This window comes from Lithobates pipiens, unplaced genomic scaffold (genome assembly GCF_037356315.1).
Source record: "Lithobates pipiens isolate NorthernLeopardFrog02 unplaced genomic scaffold, aLitPip1_a1.2 Scaffold_23, whole genome shotgun sequence".
NCBI classification, from domain to species: domain Eukaryota; kingdom Metazoa; phylum Chordata; class Amphibia; order Anura; family Ranidae; genus Lithobates; species Lithobates pipiens.
The window spans coordinates 170143508-170165004 of NW_027507785.1; the positions used below are offsets into that span (position 1 = coordinate 170143508).

Below are 21497 nucleotides of genomic sequence, written 5' to 3' on the forward strand. Positions count from 1 at the left end.
GGCTTATAATAGTGTAAATTTCTAAATAAAATCAAATGTTAACTCTTTACAGTTTGTTTATGATGCTTTCTTTCTTATAGCTTTTTATGTCTACACTTGGGAAATATTTCTTCTCATTTCCTGTATCCGTGGGACGAGGTCACTGCGACAGAAAACAATGGGTAATCTCTCAGACGAGACAAAAATGTAAAAACTATTTTTTTTTAAATGTTACTGTGGGGAAACATCAACTCCATCAGTTTTATAATGGTCTTCTCATCCTGGTGACGTCTGTGTACTTCATTGATTGCCAGGTGTTAAAGAGATAGAAAGAAAAAATCTCCCAAATTGGGTAATAGAAAGCAAAAAAAAACTTACAGAGGTACTAACCCCACCCTATCTAAAATACAAAAACATATGACTGGGTACATTTACCTTGAAAATATTAGTGTATTGCTAAGAAACCAACTGCCTGCTGCTATAATGTAACCATACAGGGCTTGGGAGTGTACTTGCAGTTTAGTATATAGAAATAAAAGATCAGTGCTAGACAAAGGGACAGCTGCTGGCAATAGAAGAAATATACAAACTTCAAATGAAAATAAAAAACATTGCAGCGCTAATGGTAAATTTAAACAAACAGCCTGTATTATAGACCTGATAAAGTGCAACAGTCCCTGTTAGCACGGCCGGCGCTCCTGCTAGGCAAACTAGGCAGCCGCCTAGGGCGCACTGCTGCCTAGGGGTGCACAGCTGCCTAGCCCAGCCTAGGGAGGGTGCAGGCTGTCCCTTATGGATTAATGTAGTTGGTTGTGATGTTTGCTGGTGCTAGATCCTGCCATCCTTGGGCATGCCCCAGTTGAAGTAGGTTATTTGGAAACATGTCGGGTACATAGCCTGCAGGCGAGATTTTCCACGCTTTTTTATTGATAGTTTTTGTTGCTGTGTACCCCTCTTCACTGATGGCTTGTACATGCATGTATCCAATTTTTATAGATTTTTTTTATCTTAGTAAATTACCATTTTTATTGGATTAATCTGCTCTATGAGGAGGCCTTCTGTTTTTTTTCCATTTTTTTCCTCTCTTTTATTTTTATGCACCTATTTGGGGTGTGAATTTATGTCGTACTTTTGGGGAGTCCAATTTCGTGGCATTCCATATTCGACATCCTGATTGGAGAGATCACGGAGGATCGTTTGGCACAGCTGGAATCCACGCCATCCCTATGGGAGGACTACAGATAACCATTATTTGATGCCTGAATGACTCACCACTAAGGTGTGTGGGTTCACACCTTCAGGTAAGCGTACCCATTACCTTTTCTGTGTATGCATAGTGAGCTGTGTTATTTGTAAGAAGACACCCCAAGAGTTGGTGATTGGATTGCCCTCATTATTTCATTTGTGGAGATATTGGGACGTTCTGTATCATTACTAGTTCCGGCCACTCTCCACTGTGAAAGGACTTTATATGGTTAAAGGGACTATTGTTCCTCCTTTGTTCTGTGCCTGACTTCAAGTCATCCATCTATTTTATTTTTATGGTGTTTTGGTTTTTTGTGTGTGTTTTTTTGCTTTTTTTGTTTTCACTTATCACCAGTTTTTTATGTAAAAGGAAACTTTTTATGAGTTTACTAACAGCGTTCATATTATCATATTTTTGGGCTTAGTGCTAACTAAGCCACTGATTTGTTGTTTTTCACTCATATATTCACTGTTTGGTGATTGACTATTTTAGCGCTGCATTTTTTTGTTTCCACATTTTTTACGCAATTGTATCATTGTTGATGCTGGCTGCTATTTTCTTTCTTTTTTATTTTGGTAGCGCAATTAGAATTTGATTTGGTATAGTATATGGCCTGCAAATCTATAATAAGCATTGCTGTCTGTCTAGTCCTGCATTAAACTTTCCTGGCAAGGTTACAATTTATCCCAACCCATGTCACTTAGTATAGTTTGTCCCGATCCCTGTCGCAGTTTGGTCTGCATGAAATGTGGAGAAAACTGTAAAAGAGTAATGTTAAATAAAAAGAAATTAAAGTGGTGGATACAATCTTTATGTGTATTAAACTTGTGAAGTAATCAGAGTACAAAAGTTTTCATGATAGTTCAGCCATAGCCAGCCTTGGTCATGTGCAACCTGTGCCATTTGTATGTGATGCCAGCCAGTACAGGGGTACCCCTACCCACAGCTAGATTTAGCTCTAGCTATTAATTAAAATCTATAATAGCCTAAAGAGACATTCTTCCTCTAGTACTCTAGTAGCCCCCATATAGCAGTGGCGGCTGGTGGGTGGCATTCCAGCGCCAAAGGGCCTCGCGGTCAGTCATCTTGCCCCACACTTACCCCATCTAGGTTCTGGGCAGGCATCTCCTCCTCTATGTCATGGTGGCTTCCGCCATGCATCTCCTCCCTCCTCCTAGGCATCCCGCTTCCTGATTGTGATCCTGAGCGGAGCGCAGTGTTCAAGCCCACCCTTTTTTTGAAGCCTGTTAGAGCCTCTGGCTCTAATCGCATGCTTCAAAAAAAAAAAAAAACCCCTTTGGAATCCATGCATGTAGATTAGGAGGCCGGACGCATGAATGGGGGGCGGCACCCAAGGCCATATAGTCTACCACTAGGCACCTGTTCTCTCCCCCTTCTCCGGTGATGTGGCTTTGTAAGAGCCACTGTAGACAGTATATAGTCTGCAGTCAAATTACCTGTAGTCAGTATTATGGCATGTTGATAGTATCTGGACAAATAATGGATACTGGATTGTGGAAAAACATTGGCAATGCAGGTACCAGCTACATAGATAACATCCACCCTCCAGTCCTCCACAATAGTCCCACTGCTTTTTTTTTTTTTCGAGCGAGGGAGCCTTAGTCCTTGTACACACGGTCGGACATTCCGATGGACAATGTCCAATAGGACTGTGTTGTCAGATAATCTGACAGTGTGTGGGCTCCATCGGACTGTTTTCGTCGAAGTATCCGACGGACCAAGTTTTCCAGCTGGGCTATAAAGTTTTCTGACAACATGATCCGATCAGACTTTTCATGTGTAGAGAATTCTGATGGGACAAAGTGCCACGCATGCTCAGATCAAATTCCTAGACCAAAGCTATTGGCTACTAGCCTGAACGTAGTCCCGTCCTAACGAAATAACGCCATCACGTTAAGTACGATCAGATTTTCTGACAACTTCGTCTGACTGTGTGTATTCAACAGTTTCGGAAAAAATCCGATGGATTTGGTTGTCGGAATGTGCAATGGGCCAATGGATGGGCCCATGTATTGTAAAGTCTTGAATGAGAACTTTCTTCCCTCAGCCAGAACGCTGAAGATGGGTCGTGAATGGGTCTTTCAGCATGACAATGACCCAAAACATACCACCAAGGCAACAAAGGACTGGCTAAAAAAGAAGCACATTAAGGTCATGGAGTGGCCTAGCCAGTCTTCAGACCTTAATCCTTTAGAAAATTTATGGAAGGAGCTGAAACTTCGAGTTGCCAAACAGCCAAGAAACCTTAAGGATTTAGAGAAGATCTGTAAAAAAGAGTGTACCAAAATCCCTCCTGAGATGTGTGCAAACCTGGTCACTGTGCTTGCCAACAAGGATTTCTCCAGCAAGTACTAAGTCATGCTTTGCTTGGGGACCAAATACTTATTTTACTCACTGAACTGCAACTCAATGTATAACATTTGTATCATATGTTTTTTTTAAATGGATTTTTGGTTGATATGCTGTCTCTATCATTTAAAATACACTTATGGTAAAAATTATAGACCCCTCATTTCTTTGTAAGTGGACAAACTTACAAAATCTGCAGGGAATCAAATAGCTATTTTTCCCACTGTATACACAATGTTTTTCTTTTCATTTCTATTTTAAACTGAATGGGTTGCTTTACAAAGTAAGGATTTTTATATACTTTAACAATTTGCTATATGGATCATTTATTGCATACATTGATGCCACTTATGAGGTACATGCCTACAACAATTAGGTATATCTAGAACAAATATAATAACTGAGGCCTGGTTATGATTGCGTCTCCAGTTTAGTAAGTCATAATTTGGCATATATGAAGTGTTAGACCACATTAGATAAAGAATAGATTAGCCAACTACTAATCTCTTAAACAGGCCAAACATGGATTGAAATTCAGCCAGTTTAGCAGGAACCAGTCTAATTTCGATCCATGTAAGGGCGGGCTGGTTGTACATAAGTCGATCTACCTGTTGGGTTTTTCTCAAACGATCAGTGCCACCAGCTATAGCCAGCAGCACCAATCATTGTGTTCTGATGGTGGGGGAAGGCCTCTTGCTGTTACAATACAGTGCCACAGCGAGAGTGATTCCCTCATTCACCCCCAATGTGTGGATGGAGGAATTAAATCATTTTTTCATTCAACCCACTGGTTGAATGAAAAAAAAAAGATCAATGCATGGGCTGCCTTGGACACTGGTCCATAATATTTAGTAAATTTATAATTTCTACAAGCATTTCAGATTGATTTTGTTAGCTCAAAATGATCAAAGATAGGAGATTTCTATATTAAATCTTAACCCATAGTGTATCACTAAACAGATACACCTTATGTGTGTAAAGACCAGTATGCACAATACCTATAGCAATTAATTGGCAATCATTTTCACAACTGTGCCCATATTTGACCATTATAACCTAATTATGTCCGGTTTCTTTTGCGCTGTAAATCTTAATTTGAGCATGTTTAATAACATGTTTCGTTGTATATTTTATGTGAGCATATGTCATAATTATTGATATACAATGCTTGTTGAAATATTACATCATTCTTTTGATTAAATGTATACAATGCATCCAAAACGCTTTACAACATTCCCAGCTAAAATCACACAAAGTTGCACTTACCCAGTGGATATTTTTCTAACAAATAGAGATAGCTCGCAAAGAAATCATTTCTTATGGCCTTGTGAAGAACAAAGGACATGCTGTGCCTGCAGAGTTCTTCATCTGTCTTGTGCCAACGTGACTTAAATGCAAGGTGTGCTCCCAGGTGCTCCATCTTTGTGACTATAGAAAAGATAAACCATAATCCATGGATGACTAGGCTGCTGTATTTAACAGCTTTAGCACTTGTCACTTTACACCATGAACAGGAAAGCGTAAGCTTGGGGTATTGGCTATGAATGCTCCGTGAGTGTAGAGCAGCTGCTTGTTGGAACAGATAGTAAAATTCAGAATGACATTTGCTGCTGTGTAAGTGTAAATTGACACTTTCATCCATATTCAAAAACGGCAAGGCTATTTCTGGACGATGCATTTCAGAGTCCCACTGTTTGGATTCTTATACACGTGTATGTCTTTATCTAGTTTATAAACAACTAGAATATTCTGGTTAAATCTATTAACTGGTTAAATTCTAAAAGAAAATTCCAAAGCATCTAACTTTAGTAATGTGTATTTTGAGAAATCAAAGTTGATCTAAACCCAATCAATATATTCCTATGTAAGCTTTAACACATTAGGGCAGCCTTTCTCATCCTTTTATGCCAGAGGAACCCATAACGTTTTTTCCAGCTCTCAGGGAACTCCTGCTTAAGCCAATTCATTGGAGTGGGAAAAATGCCTTTACATTTGCAGCCAGTGTTGATCAGAAAATCGCCCTTACAGACAGCTAAAATGAATCATTAATGTCATGCAGCTGGCTCTACCAAGTGACATTGGCCCCGAAACTATGCAGGCACATCAAATGGGAGGTCAGTCAATTGCAGCTCAAGGAACCCCTAGCAACCTCTGAAGGAACCCTAGTTGGGAATAGCTCTGTTAGGGGGTTAACAGCATTACAAAAGAAATAACTTTTGAAATAAACAGGTTTATACATAACTGTTCTCTGGACAGTTAATTATAATTTCATGTTATAGCAGAGGTTCCAGCAATGATCTAATTCCACACCTGTACAGAGCAGCTGTTGTTCCTCCTGCTGACCCCTACATCACTATTCTGTCCTGCAGTGAACGGGGGTCTTAAGGAGGAAGAACATGAGCCATCAGGAGATCCCGCTATTTGGCTAGTCTGTGGAGCAAAATTGGATTGGTGTTAGGAGAATTGCTACTGAGCTAAGTTTTAACAAACAGGCTAATGAACAGGTATGGGCAAAGCTAATTTTCACTGGCACTAGTTAGTTCTTTTGTCATTTTGTTGTCCCCCTAACAGCGTCACTTTAAAAGAGACATTTGGTTGTTTGTTTGTTTTTTAGAAATCATACTGACCTGGGTAGATGCAGCATTACAGCATCCGATGCTGTATCTGTCTCCCGCTGCCTCTAAAACTGAGAACTGAGCGATCAAACACCACAGATCACTCAATTCTCAGTGCTCCATAAGCAGAGAGCTGGTGACTGTCAGTCACCGCCCTCTTCTCTGCCCCCCCCCCCACCATGCTGTAGAGGGGGCAGGAGTGATTGGCTCAGGTTCCCAGTGGTTTTACTGAGAGGCTGAGCCAGGTGCCAGTCCTGGTGCCAGACCGGCTCTGTGACGTCAGCCGATAGCAGGCTTCAGACCGCTGTCTGCTGATATCAGGTTAGAGGAGTGCAGAACGAACTGCACTCCCGTGTTCCAGAGACGTACAGCCAAACAAGCTTTGGCTATACTTATCCTTTTAAAGCTAAAGTTCATTTTTTTTCTCATACAGCATAAAACACATTTGTTATTTTTATTGGTGTGTATCTCATTACCTGCATTACCTGCAGGGGAGGGCTGGCAGCCTTAGGCCTGGGGGGCAAGTCCAGTCAAGTGGCCCATTGAACCACCGAATCAGCTCACCATCCATGCCCACCTGGTTTTATATGGATGATTGATATTATGAAGCAAGAAAAATATGATACAATGTGGTAATTCAATTTTAAATACTTTTTAATGCAAAAGTAAACAAAGTACAGGAGCAAGTAATATTGCATAAACTAGACCGACAATGCGTTGTGCAAGTTAACCGAGAACACTCGGGTTTAAAATGTCACAAAACTAAAAACTTGAAACTGTAAGGAAAACAAGTCCGTCAATAGGGCATTGTCGTCATAGTGCAATGGCATATTGTCACGATCACTCGGACGTTTCGGCCATACACAGGAGACTTACCCGTAGAAACCTGTCGTGGAGAGCCCGTCGTTTCCCTTTGACGCGCGCTAAAGCTAACGAACGCACTCGCGTCAACACGAACGAGCGCGCACACGCTCGTGGGTCACGAACGGGAGCACGTCTACTCGCGGGGGCGCGCTGACCCGTCGTACGTCCGTTTGGCGCCCTAAGGTCTTCTTAAGTCACTGGCTCCCTTCCATCCGTGCTGTCCAGTCTACAGCGTGTCCGTGACCTTGCTTTCTGTACCAGTACCTGTTACCTTGATCCTTGACACCCGGCTTGTTCTTTGACCCTGATCCGTTGCTGCCTGCCTACGACCTCTGCTTGTCCGACCACGTCTCTGCCTCATCCTCTTGTACCTTGCTGATCGATTCCTGCTGACCCGGCCTGTACCCGACTCCGCTGTTCCTGTTTACCTGTTGGGGTTCCAGTATTTCCTGACGCCCACCTACCAGCCAGTCTCCGCACTTGTGCCTGCCTGCTACAGTCAAGTACCATCAGCCCTACCAACTTGCTGTCGGTGCCCAGCTGCTTATCCGGACCAGTTCTACCTGCCAGGCACTTGTGCCCCCTGAACTTTTGAATACCTGTCTCCATCTCCAGGGGTTCATTAGCCAGGGGATACGAGGGGCCGCTCCCTGCATTCCAGGCTCAACTACTAGGTATGTGACAGTACTGGACAGCCATGTCCGAGCCTGCGCAGGGAGCCTCCCCCATGGACGAGCTCTGCCACCACCTGGCCGGTCTTACCCAGGCAGTTAAGAGCCTACAGGAAGGCTATGGAAGACTGGAGGAACAGGTCCAGGCGCTATCCGCCTCTGCACCAGTCGCTCCTGGGGCCCATGCCCCGCCGTCAGTCGTGATGTTGCCACCCGAACCCAGGGTCCCAACTCCGGAACGATTCGCGGGAGACCGGAACAAGTTCAGGGCTTTCCGCAACTCCTGCGAACTCTATTTCGCCCTACAACCCAGGACCTTCTCCCTTGAGGCGACGAAAGTGGGATTCGTCATATCTCTGCTAACCAATGAACCCCAGTCCTGGGCACACCGTCTGTTGGAACGGAAGGACCCAACATTAGACACCATGGACACCTTCTTCCAGGCAATGTCCAGGCTCTACAAGCCCCACAACTCGCCGCAACCGCAGAAGCAGCCCTACATGCCCTGCAACAAGGTCGCAGACCTGTGGAAGACTACGTCTCAGAGTTCCGACGGTGGAGTGCAGACACAGACTGGAACAACGCGGCCCTGCGGTATCAGTTCCGCATGGGCCTCTCCGAGGCTCTGAAGGATGAGTTGGCACGTGTGGGTGTCCCTGAGACGCTGGAAGCCTTGATCGACACCTCTGTCCAGATTGACAGGCGTTTGAGGGAGCCCCGCCAAGAACGATCCTCCACAACTTCTCGTCCGATCTGGATGTTACCACGGGTGCCTAGTCACCCAACTCCTCCTGCTCCAGTCGCATCCACATTGGACACCCCGGAGCCCATGCAGCTGGGGCTTCTCCACCCATCTCTGACTCCAGAAGAACGTCAGCGTCGCCGGGTCAACAACCTCTGTCTGTACTGCGGAGAACCTGGGCACTTTGTTCGCTCTTGCCCCGCTAAGATGCGTAAGTGCCTCCTTGTTCCACCTGTTCCCGCACCTGTGTTGTTTGATAACATCTCTCATCTAGCTGTTCCTGTTCTCTTACAGCTCCCAGGAAGGACTGTCTCAACCCACGCAGTTATTGACTCCGGGGCATGCAGTGGCTTTGTAGATTCGTCCTTCGCCCGAAAGAACAGGATTCCCCTTAGACCGAGAGAGAAGGGGCTCTCGGTATACCTGGCTGACGGATCTACTTTGGGTTCAGGACCAGTAACCCAGGAGACCAGTCCTCTACCCGCTGTCATCGCCGGGACTCACCAAGAACTCCTTTGCCTAGATGTCATCCAGTCACCTCTGTTCCCCATCATTCTGGGCATGCCTTGGTTGAAGGCACACAACCCACGCATTGATTGGGCCACCGGAGTAATTGAATTTCCCTCGGACTACTGCCACCAGCATTGTTGCCCGAACTCCAACGGGGACTCCTCGGTCCTTCTCTGTCTGGATTCGGATGATGAGACCTGACAAGCTGTACCTGAGGAATACCATGCTTTTCTGGACGTCTTCAGTAAGAAGGGGGCGGAGACTCTCCCTCCTCATAGGCCATATGATTTCCCTATTGAACTGCTCCCGGGGGCAGAAATCCCCTTCGGAAGGATCTTCCCCCTATCCGAATCCGAACTAAGTACCCTGAAGTCCTATTTGGACGACAACCTTGAAAAAGGATTTATCCGACCCTCTACCTCCCCAGCCGGCGCTGGGATTTTCTTAGTGGAAAAGAAGGACCACTCCCTGCGCCCATGTGTGGATTATCGGGCCTTAAACAAGAACACCATTAAAAATCGCTACCCCCTGCCTTTAGCACCTGAACTTTTCCAGAGACTGGGTTCCGCTAAGTTGTTCACAAAGCTGGATCTTCGGGGTGCCTACAACCTCGTCCGTATCAGAAAACAGCCTTTCGTACCCGCTTCGGACACTACGAATACTTAGTGATGCCATTCGGGTTGTGTAATGCCCCAGCCACGTTCCAGCATTTTGTTAATGACATTTTTAGAGATTATCTTAATTTGTTTGTGATTATTTACTTGGATGACATCCTAATTTTTTCCTCCACTCTAGCCACCCACAGAGAGCACGTTAAGAAGGTTCTGACCCGCCTCCGCCTTCACGGCTTGTACACCAAGCCCGAGAAATGTGTTTTCGAAAAGGAGAGTATCCAGTTCCTCGGCCTGGTTATCTCGGTTAGAGGCGTAGAGATGGATCCCCAGAAGATCTCTGCAATCCAGGACTGGCCTGCCCCCTCCGATAGGAAGGGAGTTCAGCGATTTGTGGGCTTCGCTAACTTTTATCGTAAGTTCATAAAGGGATTCTCCTCTATTATCGCCCCCATTACCGGGCTGACCAAGCAGGGCCAGAGGTTCCGTTGGACCCCTGAAGCACAAGAGGCCTTCAAAACCCTGAAGGATTTGTTTGTCTCAGCCTCAATCCTGAAACACCCCGATCCCACTCTACCGTATACCCTTGAAGTTGACGCTTCGGAAGTAGCAGTCGGAGCCATACTTTCCCAGAGGCAGGGACCCAAGTCCTTACTCCACCCGGTCGCTTTTTTCTCTCGCAAGTTATCAGAGGCCGAAAGAAATTACGACGTCGGTGATCGCGAGCTATTAGCAATCAAGTCTGCACTCGAGGAGTGGCGCTACCTGCTGGAGGGGGCTATCCATCCAATCCTGGTCTATACAGACCACAAAAACCTGGAATATTTAAAGTCAGCTAAGAGATTGAAGCCTCGTCAGGCCAGGTGGGCACTCTTTTTCTCAAGATTTGTATTCCACATTACTTATCGTCCCGGATCCAAGAATACGAAGCCAGACGCTTTATCCCGCATGTTTAGTCAGCCGGAAAACTCGCCACCTATCGACACCATCCTCTCTGCTGGAAACTTTCTTCTGCTCCAAGGAGATGTAGTGTCTCAAGTCAAGCAAGCCTCCGTAGGCGCTTCACCTCCACCCGGTGCCTCGTTGTCCTCCAATGATGGTCTTATGTGGCATGGGAACAGGATCTTCGTCCCCCAGACGGTTCGGACCCTGGTTCTGGCCTCCTGTCATGACAACCCTCTGGCTGGCCACTTTGGGGTATTCAAGACCCTGGAATTACTCAGGCGTACCTTCTGGTGGCCACGGATGAAGGATGACTGCAAGAAGTACGTACAGGCTTGCGCCATCTGTATTCGGAACAAGGGCGACAAGTCAAGAGCCTGGGGCCTACTAAGACCGCTACCTGTTCCAGATAGACCATGGAGGATGATCTCCATGGATTTTATCGTCGAACTTCCCCCTTCGGAGAACCATACAACGATCTTTGTCGTAGTCGATAGACTCACTAAGATGGCTCACTTCTTGCCCATGAAGGGCACCCCCTCAGCCGCAGAGACAGCTAACGCCTTTGTGAAAGAAATAGTGAGACTTCACGGCATCCCCGCCAACATCACGTCTGATAGGGGGGTGCAGTTCACCTCAAGATTTTGGAGGGCGCTCTGTAGAACTCTGAAGATCGACCTTTGCATGTCCTCAGCCTACCACCCGCAGACCAACGGTCAGACCGAGAGGACGAATCAGACCTTGGAGCAGTACCTTCGCTGTTTTTCGTCCTTCTCGCAAGACGACTGGGTCTCCCTGTTGCCAATGGCCGAGTTCGCCTACAATAACACAATCCATTCAGCCACCAAGCAATCCCCCTTCTATGCGAACTTCGGGTTCCATCCGTTGTTTTTGTCTGGCAACCTTCCCGAGTGTTCAGTACCAGCGGTTCAGAAGAGACTTAACTTCTTTGAAGAGAATAACAAGCTCTTACGAGAAACCCTGGCCAGGTCACAAGAGCATAACAAGGAAGTCTTCGACAGAAGGAGAAGAGGGGAGCTGGATCTTAAAGTCGGGGATCGGGTCTGGTTGTCCACCTTAAATCTTAGACTGTCCTGCCCCTCCAAGAAGTTGGGCCCAAAATTCCTGGGTCCCTTCCCGATCAAGAGGAAATTAAATGTCGTGGCATTTGAACTAGAACTTCCTGAATCCTTCCGAATTCATCCAGTATTCCACGTATCGCTTCTCAAACCTGCAGTCGCGGACCCCTTCACTGACAGGACCTCCTCTCCCCCGGAACCTGTGTTGGTCAATGGGGAGATTGAGTTTGAAATCGAGGCCATTCTGGACTGTAGGAAGAGAAAGAACCAGGTCCAATTCTTAGTCAAGTGGAAAGGGTACGGACCCGAAGAGAACTCCTGGGAGCCAGAGGCTAACATTCATGCCAAGAGACTCATCCGTGCTTTCAAGAATTCCCACCCGAACAAGTTGGCTCAGTTGGGCATCCGGGGGGTTGCCCCTTGGGGGGGGGCAATGTCACGATCACTCGGACGTTTCGGCCATACACAGGAGACTTACCCGTAGAAACCTGTCGTGGAGAGCCCGTCGTTTCCCTTTGACGCGCGCTAAAGCTAACGAACGCACTCGCGTCAACACGAACGAGCGCGCACACGCTCGTGGGTCACGAACGGGAGCACGTCTACTCGCGGGGGCGCGCTGACCCGTCGTACGTCCGTTTGGCGCCCTAAGGTCTTCTTAAGTCACTGGCTCCCTTCCATCTGTGCTGTCCAGTCTACAGCGTGTCCGTGACCTTGCTTTCTGTACCAGTACCTGTTACCTTGATCCTTGACACCCGGCTTGTTCTTTGACCCTGATCCGTTGCTGCCTGCCTACGACCTCTGCTTGTCCGACCACGTCTCTGCCTCATCCTCTTGTACCTTGCTGATCGATTCCTGCTGACCCGGCCTGTACCCGACTCCGCTGTTCCTGTTTACCTGTTGGGGTTCCAGTATTTCCTGACGCCCACCTACCAGCCAGTCTCCGCACTTGTGCCTGCTACAGTCAAGTACCATCAGCCCTACCAACTTGCTGTCGGTGCCCAGCTGCTTATCCGGACCAGTTCTACCTGCCAGGCACTTGTGCCCCCTGAACTTTTGAATACCTGTCTCCATCTCCAGGGGTTCATTAGCCAGGGGATACGAGGGGCCGCTCCCTGCATTCCAGGCTCAACTACTAGGTACGTGACACATATATAAAGACCATCCATAGGAAAAATAGCCTCTTTAACTCTGTGTTGCGAGTATGGCAGAGAAATCCACTTCAGATGGAAATAAGCCATTGAATAGTTCTGTCCTAGAACCAAAACTGCATGGCAACATGGTGGAGTGCTCTGTGCTGATTACCATTTGGCTTGTCACCAAGTTGTTCCAGACTGTTCAACCAATGTGCAAAGTCACATGAGTAGCCGTACATTCAGGAGGATCATATTCAGCAAAAGATAAAGATGGTATTTGGCATGTAATAAACCTTTTGTGCAACTGCTCTGGCAGCCTAAAAGAAATAAGAACAAGAAAACACACTAGAGCGTGTGCCAGGGGACTGTGCAGCATATTCCAGCAGTGTAGGAGAGTAGAGGAGCCACCCAGGCCCATCGCTAGACTGACATCCAACCGAGAACCCCACAAACAGTGCCAGGGGTAAGAAACAGGCAGAGAATCCCCACACGAACAGGGTGTTCCTTAAACAGGGCATCTGCGCTGCAGGCGAAGCCAATCCTTATGGATAAACCTTCCCACTTAACTTTTTCAAAAAATCATAGAAGCCAAAGAAATATCTATATAAAACGTTTAAACTAAATACTTGTTCAAACAGTTAGCAAAGACCTCATTAAGGAAGAACTCTGACGAATAATTTCCAATACATCAGGAAACTGGACCAATTCTAGAAGATCTCTCTCCACTGACATGAGCATTAGGGCATCAAGCAGTTCTTGTCCCATTGTGGCTCGAAGTCGGTTCTTGATGATTTTCAACTTGCTGAATGCTCGCTCACATGATACTTGTGTAAAAGAAAGGGTCAACAGGTACTCATAGGTGATTGAAATATTTTCATAAGCTGCAGAATAAAGGTTGTATTTTAGCAACAACCTATGACAGCAAAAAAAGCACTACTTGCAAGAACCACACTTTGATTCCTTTTGTACCCCAACTAGTTTGTCTGTAGGGGAAATCCTGTCATCACCATCATCATGATCCTCCTCATCATCAAGAATTATTTCCACATTCTGTGTCTCATCTTCAGAAAGACATCCTGTAAGACTAGGAAATAGGTTGGCAAAACTTATTAATTCAGTTTTGAGAGAACATTCATTTACTCTGGCTAACTTAGAAATTCTCTCTAGTGCCCCTCCATCTAGAATTTTGGGATCTGTCCTAATTTTCTGAAAAGTGCGAGGATCCAAGCATTGAGAATCCATGATCAATTGCTTATTTTCTGAAAACCGCTCAGTTAGGCTTTGTATGATTTGGTCCAGAATCGGTCTAAACACACTAGCTCGAAAGTATTGTATTTCATCCTCAGGTCGTTCATCATATGAAGATTCTCCAGCCAAGCGTTTTTTTCGTGACACTCTTCGAACTGGAAGCATAGTCTCAACTTCCAAGGAGCTGAGAATGTCACTTTCATCCATCAATTCATTCGTTTTTTTTGCAAAGTGTTCAGCCTTTTGTTTAAGATGGCTGAAATCTATTTTTTTCAGTTGCTCAACTGCACTGTCGATCATTTGCCATGCTACCATGAAATCAAGGCCACTGGTTTGTAGATATTTTGACACTAGACCTATAACATCAAAAACCTGCAAAAATATGTTTGCTGTTAAGATAGTCCTAAACTGACAACGATTGTCAAAAAGGGATGAGGCCTCAGAAGTGGTTTTTGAATCAAACAAGTTGCTCTGGGAAATTACATATAAAACTTCAATGGTGTCTAGAAAAAGAGAATGTTTCTCACCAAAAATCCAGTTAAGGGCTTTTTCTTTTGCCCACCATCTTGTCTCTCCAAGTTTTTGTAACTTTAAACGTTTTTCCTGTCCATGTCTTTTATCCAGTTGATCTTTCCAGATATTCATTCTCTTGTAGGAGTCTCCAATAAAGGTTGCCAAGCGATTTAGGAGACCAAAAAAATTTTTGGCTTCCAATACTTGACAGCAATCTGAGACACACAGGTTGAGGATATGACAATAGCACCAAATATAGACTGCATCTGGCACTACCTTTGTGATCTGTGCACGTAGTCCCACATACTCACTCCTCATATTTGCTGCACCATCAAATGATTCGCCAGCAATTTTTTGGAAATTTAAACCAAGCACATCAAAACAGGACATCAGAAGTTCATAAAATCCTTTCCCAGTAGCATCTTTAACAGGGAGAATCGCCACAAGCCGTTCTTTAATTTCTTCACCTTTTACATATCTCACAACCACTGTTGCTTGATCTACGATTCCAACATCCTGTGTGGAGTCAACCTGTATACTGAAACGTTTCTCTCCTATTTCAGACACAATTAAGGTTTTCATGCATCGAACTATTGCTGAAAATACTTTTTTTACTGTCTTACTGGACAAAAATGTTATAAGAGATCCACGTCCAGATGTCTGTTTTCCTGATGTTTTTCTGTCTTTCAATCGCTGTTTTCTTTTTTCACTTTCCTGAAAGCATTTATCGAGGTGATTTTTTAGGGGAACATCATACTGCGATAGAAGTAGGACAATTTCTAGAAAGTTCCCATGGTTTATTTCACTGTTATATAAATTGTACAGTGATTCATTAGTGCCATGGGCACAAATGGCAAACCCTGTTTTCCAAGCAATTTTACTATATCAAATATTCTGTTTAATACCTCAATATTTTGAAGTATCTCCATTTTTCTTTTGCAGGCATGAGCCTGATTTAATAATGTGTCAATGCTTCTATTCTTTTTCATGGTGAAATAAGCACTAACAGCATCACAATGGCTTTTAGAAGCTTCATGCTTATTTGCTGCCTGATAGCAATGCCGAAAATTAGTACAACCGTTAGTGAATGAGGAAGAGGAATCAGAAAAGGCAATGCATATACTGCAAAAAAATGCTTCCAACTTTCGACTCTTCATTTTACAGCTTAGCCATGAACGCTTAATACGATCCCCATTAGGCTTTTTGCGGTAATAAAAGTCCACTTCTTGAAAAGGAAGATCTTCGCATTCAGTCCTGGTTGGCTGAAAAGGGTGTTTTTCAACAAAATTTATTTTTTCTCCTATGGAACATGCAGGAGGAAGACTAAAAGGTATTTCTGATGGATCACTTATCACAGTTTCTGATATGTCTTCTTCTGGTGCGATACATTCTAATTCAGGAAGGTCTTCAAAAGCATCTGGATCATTCATATGTGATTGCTCTCTGCACTCTGACACCAGCTCCTCCTCATCCACCTGTATTTCTGCTTGTGCGCTCACATCCTCTTCGCCAGATACAACTGGCATGCTTGAAAAACTACTTGGTCCGGCAGAAACCTCATCAACAGCAGATCTTTCATGTATACCACCAGTCTAAAATGAATTTTTTTGTCAACTTCCAAAAAAGTTCTACATGTAACAAAGAAACTCAATGCATGGCAAAAAAAAAAAAAAAAACATGGAAGAAAATGATATAATTGATACTTACCTTATATGTAAGATTTTATGAGATTTTAAATAATTACAAATGTATATTAAATTAAAAAACTGTGATCATCAAGGAAAGTCAAGTATGCACACTCCTTGATCATCCATCTTGAATTTTAAAGTGTTACTAAACCAAGAACTTGCATTCACTATATTTGTACTCCCACAGTGCATAGAACATGGAAATGCAATTATTATAGTAAATATAAACTGCTAAATACCTTTTCTTATCAGCAGTATATAGCAATCTTGTGACTTCTATCAGTGTCTGGTAAAAGCTTATGAGGAGTTTTCATTCTTCATCGATCCTCTGTCTGGACAGTGCTGATTGGCCCAGTGCCATTCACATACACCCTCCCAAGGAAAAAAAAGCTCTCCAGCAATGCACACCAAACTGAGCATGTACAGAGTGCCCCCAATGCTCTGTTCTATCAGGAGAGGGATTGGAGACGGGGAGGATCAGAAAAGACAGGATCAAACAGCCTTTTTCCACAATGCGCAGGTTTAAACCCTTAGGTTCACATAGAGTGTAAGGCCGCGTACACACGGGCGGACTGTTGGCTCAACTTTGTCCGCTGAACAGTGTTTCAGCGGACAGTCCGCTCGTGTGTGGGGCTTCAGCGGACAGTTTCAGCGGACAGTTTGACGAACAAAGTTTTTCGGAAATTCCAAAAAACTGTCCGCTGAAACTTGGTTTGAGCGAACAGTCCGCCCGTGTGTAGGCCACTTTCGAAATGAGCAAACTGTTCCCGCTCGGAGGGAAGTCTGCTCATTTCGAGCGCGTGTCACGGTAGGCGGGGCCCGCGACGGAGACGTCGCGGGCTCCGCCGCCTGGAATGGACTTAAAGGGGAACCCCAACGCCGAAAAAAAATCGGCGTGGGGGTCCCCCCAAAGTCCACAACAGACCCTTGTCCGAGCACGCTACCCGGCCGGCCAGGAAAGAGGGGCGAGCGAGCGCGCCCCCCCTCCTGAGCCGTACCAGGCCGCGTGCCCTCAACATGGGGGGTGCCTTGGGGAAGGGGGGGCCGCGCGGCCCCCCCACCCCAAAGCACCTTGTCCCCATGTTGATGAGGACAAGGGCCTCTTCCCGACAACCCTGGCCGTTGGTTGTCGGGGTCTGCGGGCGGGGGGCTTATCGGAATCCGGGAGCCCCCTTTAATAAGGGGGCCCCCGGATACCGGCCCCCCACCCTATGTGAATGAGTATGGGGTACAATGTACCCCTACCCATTCACCTGTAAAATAAAAGTACCCAAAAAAAAAAAACACAACACACGAGATAAAATATTTTATTGCACAGCTCCGGGGGTCTTCCGTCTTCGGGGGTCTTCTCGCCGGACTCCTCCGCTATCTTCTTGTAGCTCTTTTGCTAGCGGAGGAGTCCGGCTTTCTTCCTCCCCGCCGCCGGCCTCTTCTCCCGACTTCGGGGGTCTTGTCCCCCTCTTCGGTTCTTCTGCCGCCGCTGTCGCCGCTGTCGCCGCCGCCTTCCATTCTTCTTCTTCTTCTTGTTCTTCTTGTTCTTCTCCAGGAGATGTTGACACGTCGCTCTCTCCGGCCGGAATGCCAGAGCCGCGCTGTGCGGCCACTTATATAGTGACAATGGGGCGGTGTCACATGGTATATGTCACATGGGTTGGTCACATGGGTTGATGTCACATGGGGACTATGACATCGTAAGGGGGCGGGGTCACCATGTGACCAACCCATGTGACATATACCATGTGACACCGCCCCATTGTCACTATATAAGTGGCCGCTCAGCGCGGCTCTGGCATTCCGGCCGGAGAGAGCGACGTGTCAACATCTCCTGGAGAAGAACAAGAAGAACAAGAAGAAGAAGAAGAACGGAAGGCGGCAGCGACAGCGGCGACAGAAGACCGGGCCACCGCCTGCAAAAGAGCTATAAGAAGGCGCGGTGGCCCGGCAGAAGAACCGAAGAGGGGGACAAGACCCCCGAAGTCGGGAGAAGAGGCCGGCGGCGGGGAGGAAGAAAGCCGGACTCCTCCGCTAGCAAAAGAGCTACAAGAAGATAGCGGAGGAGTCCGGCGAGAAGACCCCCGAAGACAGAAGACCCCCGGAGCTGTGCAATAAAATATTTTATCTCGTGTGTTGTGTTTTTTTTTGGGTACTTTTATTTTACAGGTGAATGGGTAGGGGTACATTGTACCCCATACTCATTCACATAGGGTGGGGGGCCGGTATCCGGGGGCCCCCTTATTAAAGGGGGCTCCCGGATTCCGATAAGCCCCCCGCCCGCAGACCCCGACAACCAACGGCCAGGGTTGTCGGGAAGAGGCCCTTGTCCTCATCAACATGGGGACAAGGTGCTTTGGGGTGGGGGGGGCCGCGCGGCCCCCCCTTCCCCAAGGCACCCCCCATGTTGAGGGCACGCGGCCTGGTACGGCTCAGGAGGGGGGCGCGCTCCCTCGCCCCCCTTTCCTGGCCGGCCGGGTAGCGTGCTCGGACAAGGGTCTGTTGTGGACTTTGGGGGACCCCCACGCCGATTTTTTTCGGCGTTGGGGTTCCCCTTTAAGTCCATTCCAGGCGGCGGAGCCCGCGACGTCTCCGTCGCGGGCCCCGCCTACCTTGACACGCGCTCGAAATAAGCGGACTGTTGCCTCGTGTGTGGGCGAGTCCGCTCATTTCAAAAGTTGCGCGGACTTAGTACGACGAACAAAGTTTGCCGTATTTGTCCGCTCAAAAAGTGCCGTGTGTGGGCGTGTTCGTTCATTCAAAAGTTTGAGCGGACTGTTTGACGAACTTAGTTTCGGCAGACAGTCCCCGCGTGTGTACGCCGCCTAACACGCATGCATTACTGCATATACAGACTGATTTTACTGTTGTGGGTTTAGTAACACTTTAAATGTAAAACTTCATCATGCACATTAGAGTTGCGCGATTCTGGCCAAAATGAGAATCACAATTTTTTTGCTTAGAATAAAGATCACGATTATCGCTGCGTAACATCATCTTTCACATTATACAAAAAAATTGGGCTAACTTTACTGTTTATTTTTTTTAATTCACCACAGTGTATTTTCTTTTTTTTTAAATTACTCTTAAAAGACTGCTGCGCAAATACAGAGTGACATAAAATAATGCAACAACTACCATTTTATTTCCTAGGGTCTCTGAAAAAAATTTTTTAAAAAAAAATTAAAAATATTACATATATATATATATATATATATATATATATATATATATATATATAATTTTCTAGAAAAATATACTGGATTTTAACTGATTTTTTTTTATTTTATTTTTTTATCTCTGTTATCAACTTGGCAGGCTTCCTTTTTTTTTTTGTCAGCTGTCAGAAGTGTGTAGGGAACTCTCTGAACTTATATAGAATCAGGAAATGCAGTTTTAAGATCGTGAGGACAGTTGAATCGTGATTTTGATTCTATAGCGATTAATCGTGCAGCTCTAAACAGACTAGGTATGTTCCCTCTTGTTATCAAAGAGTGAATATACATTTCTGCCACCTAAAACGTAAGAACCAGCCTTAACTTTTGAACTTTTCACATACCACCGAAAAAGTGAGTTTCATTTGTTTAGGATCCCTTCCTGCTAACTCAAGTTCTTTGGACCGTTTTTCTCGTACTTTCTGAGCACCACCCTTCTCTTTAGATTTTGTTGTTTTACTCTCCATATTAATCAATATGAAACTGTAAAATGTATTAAATACCAAAATATGACAATGAGTTACATAAATCCAGCAAACATTACTAACTCCGCATCTCACAAACACGCTCATACATGAAATCCAATAAATCACAAGAAAACTAATCCAACTGAAAATAATATGTTGCTAATATTATGGGGAAAAAAAAAACAAAGCAAAACACATATCTTATGTAGGACACTTCTGCTCACTTTAGGAGCAAACGTATGTGTAGTATGCAAAATCTGCCTGAAACACTAGGCCACAAAATAACAGTTATGACCCAAAGCATACATCCAAATTAACAAAGGAATGGCTTCACCAGAAAAATATCAAAGTTTTGGAATGGCCCAGCCAGAGCCCAGACCTGAATTCCATTGAAAATCTGTGGGGTGATCTGAAGAGGGCTGTGTACGGGAGATACCCTCGCAATCTGACAGATTTGGAGTGTTTTCACAAAGAAGAGTGGGTAAATATTGCCAAGTCAAGATGTGCCATGCTGATAGACTCATACCCAAAAAGACTGAGCACTGTAATAAAGTTAAAAGGGGCTTCAACAAAGTATTAGTTTAAGGGTGTGCACACTTATGCAACCATATTATTTTATTTTTTCTAAAAGATTTTATTTAGTTTGTTTAACTGAGTTGTACAGTTTATAGGTCACATAAGGCCTTCATGTGAACTGGATGTTAAAATAATGTTCTAAAGTAGCTTTGCAGCGAGTTTTGCAATGTTTTTGCAATAGCGTTTTTAGCATTTTTCCACGTTAGCTTTTTCTTTTTTCAATGGATGAAAAAAGTCAAAATATGCTGGTGAGTCACGTTTTGAGCGTTTATCGCTATCTATCTGCTAGAGCTGGGCGATTTTCTCCCCCCAAAAAAATGATGGACACCGTGCCGGTCCTGAGGAGCTGCGGGCAGGAGTTTTTAGGAGAGGCCAAGGCTTTGGCCTAGTGCGCAGTGTCCGGCCTCGTGGACTAGGCCAAAGCCACGGCCTCACCTAAAAACTCCTGCCCCAAGCTCCTCAGGACCGATGCGGTGTCAGCGCCAGTCCTGTCGAAAAAAATCAAAATCAAAAAAATAAAAATAAATCGATTTGCTGAAAATTTGAATGGATTTGACCTCTAAACTCGATTCAAGATTTAAATAGATTTTTTCCACAGCCCTACTATCAGCGTTTTTTGACGTTTTTTTACAGCCAAAAAACTTCTCTCAGAACCCACTAGTTTTGTGTTTTTTTTTTAAAGCCAAAAAATGCCTCAGTAAAAAAACTGCTGATAACAGCCTATGTGTGCAAGGACACCTAGGATAACATGATGGGGAGTTTATTGACTGTAGAAAAAAAAAAAGTCTGAAGCCAAAAACAACCACTTAAACATCCCATGTGCATGAGGCCTAAGGCTAGGTTCACATTGCAGCGATGTGGGAATGCTGCGAATCTGCTGTGGGTTCCCGCATCGCATACCTCCCGGCGGAAGTTCACACTGCCCTATGCAAACTGCTGGCAGTGTCAGTGAAACATTAATGACACCCTTAGATCAGTTTGCATATCGCAGTGCGATCTGCAAAATCAGACAGGAATCGGATCGCATGGTGTGAACA

At 45.3% G+C, this 21497-nt stretch overlaps 1 protein-coding gene across 1 annotated transcript in view; it reads right to left on the reverse strand.

The window, feature by feature from the left end:
• Nucleotides 1-5163, reverse strand: part of NTMT2 (N-terminal Xaa-Pro-Lys N-methyltransferase 2) — a 110611-nt gene extending 105448 nt beyond the window's left edge. Inside the window, exon 1 of the mRNA XM_077452598.1 lies at nt 4862-5163. Coding sequence (XP_077308724.1) covers nt 4862-5015 — 154 coding nt within the window. The 5' untranslated portion in view covers nt 5016-5163. The remainder of the gene's footprint in view (nt 1-4861) is intronic.
• Between the last annotated feature and the right edge of the window lie 16334 nt (nt 5164-21497).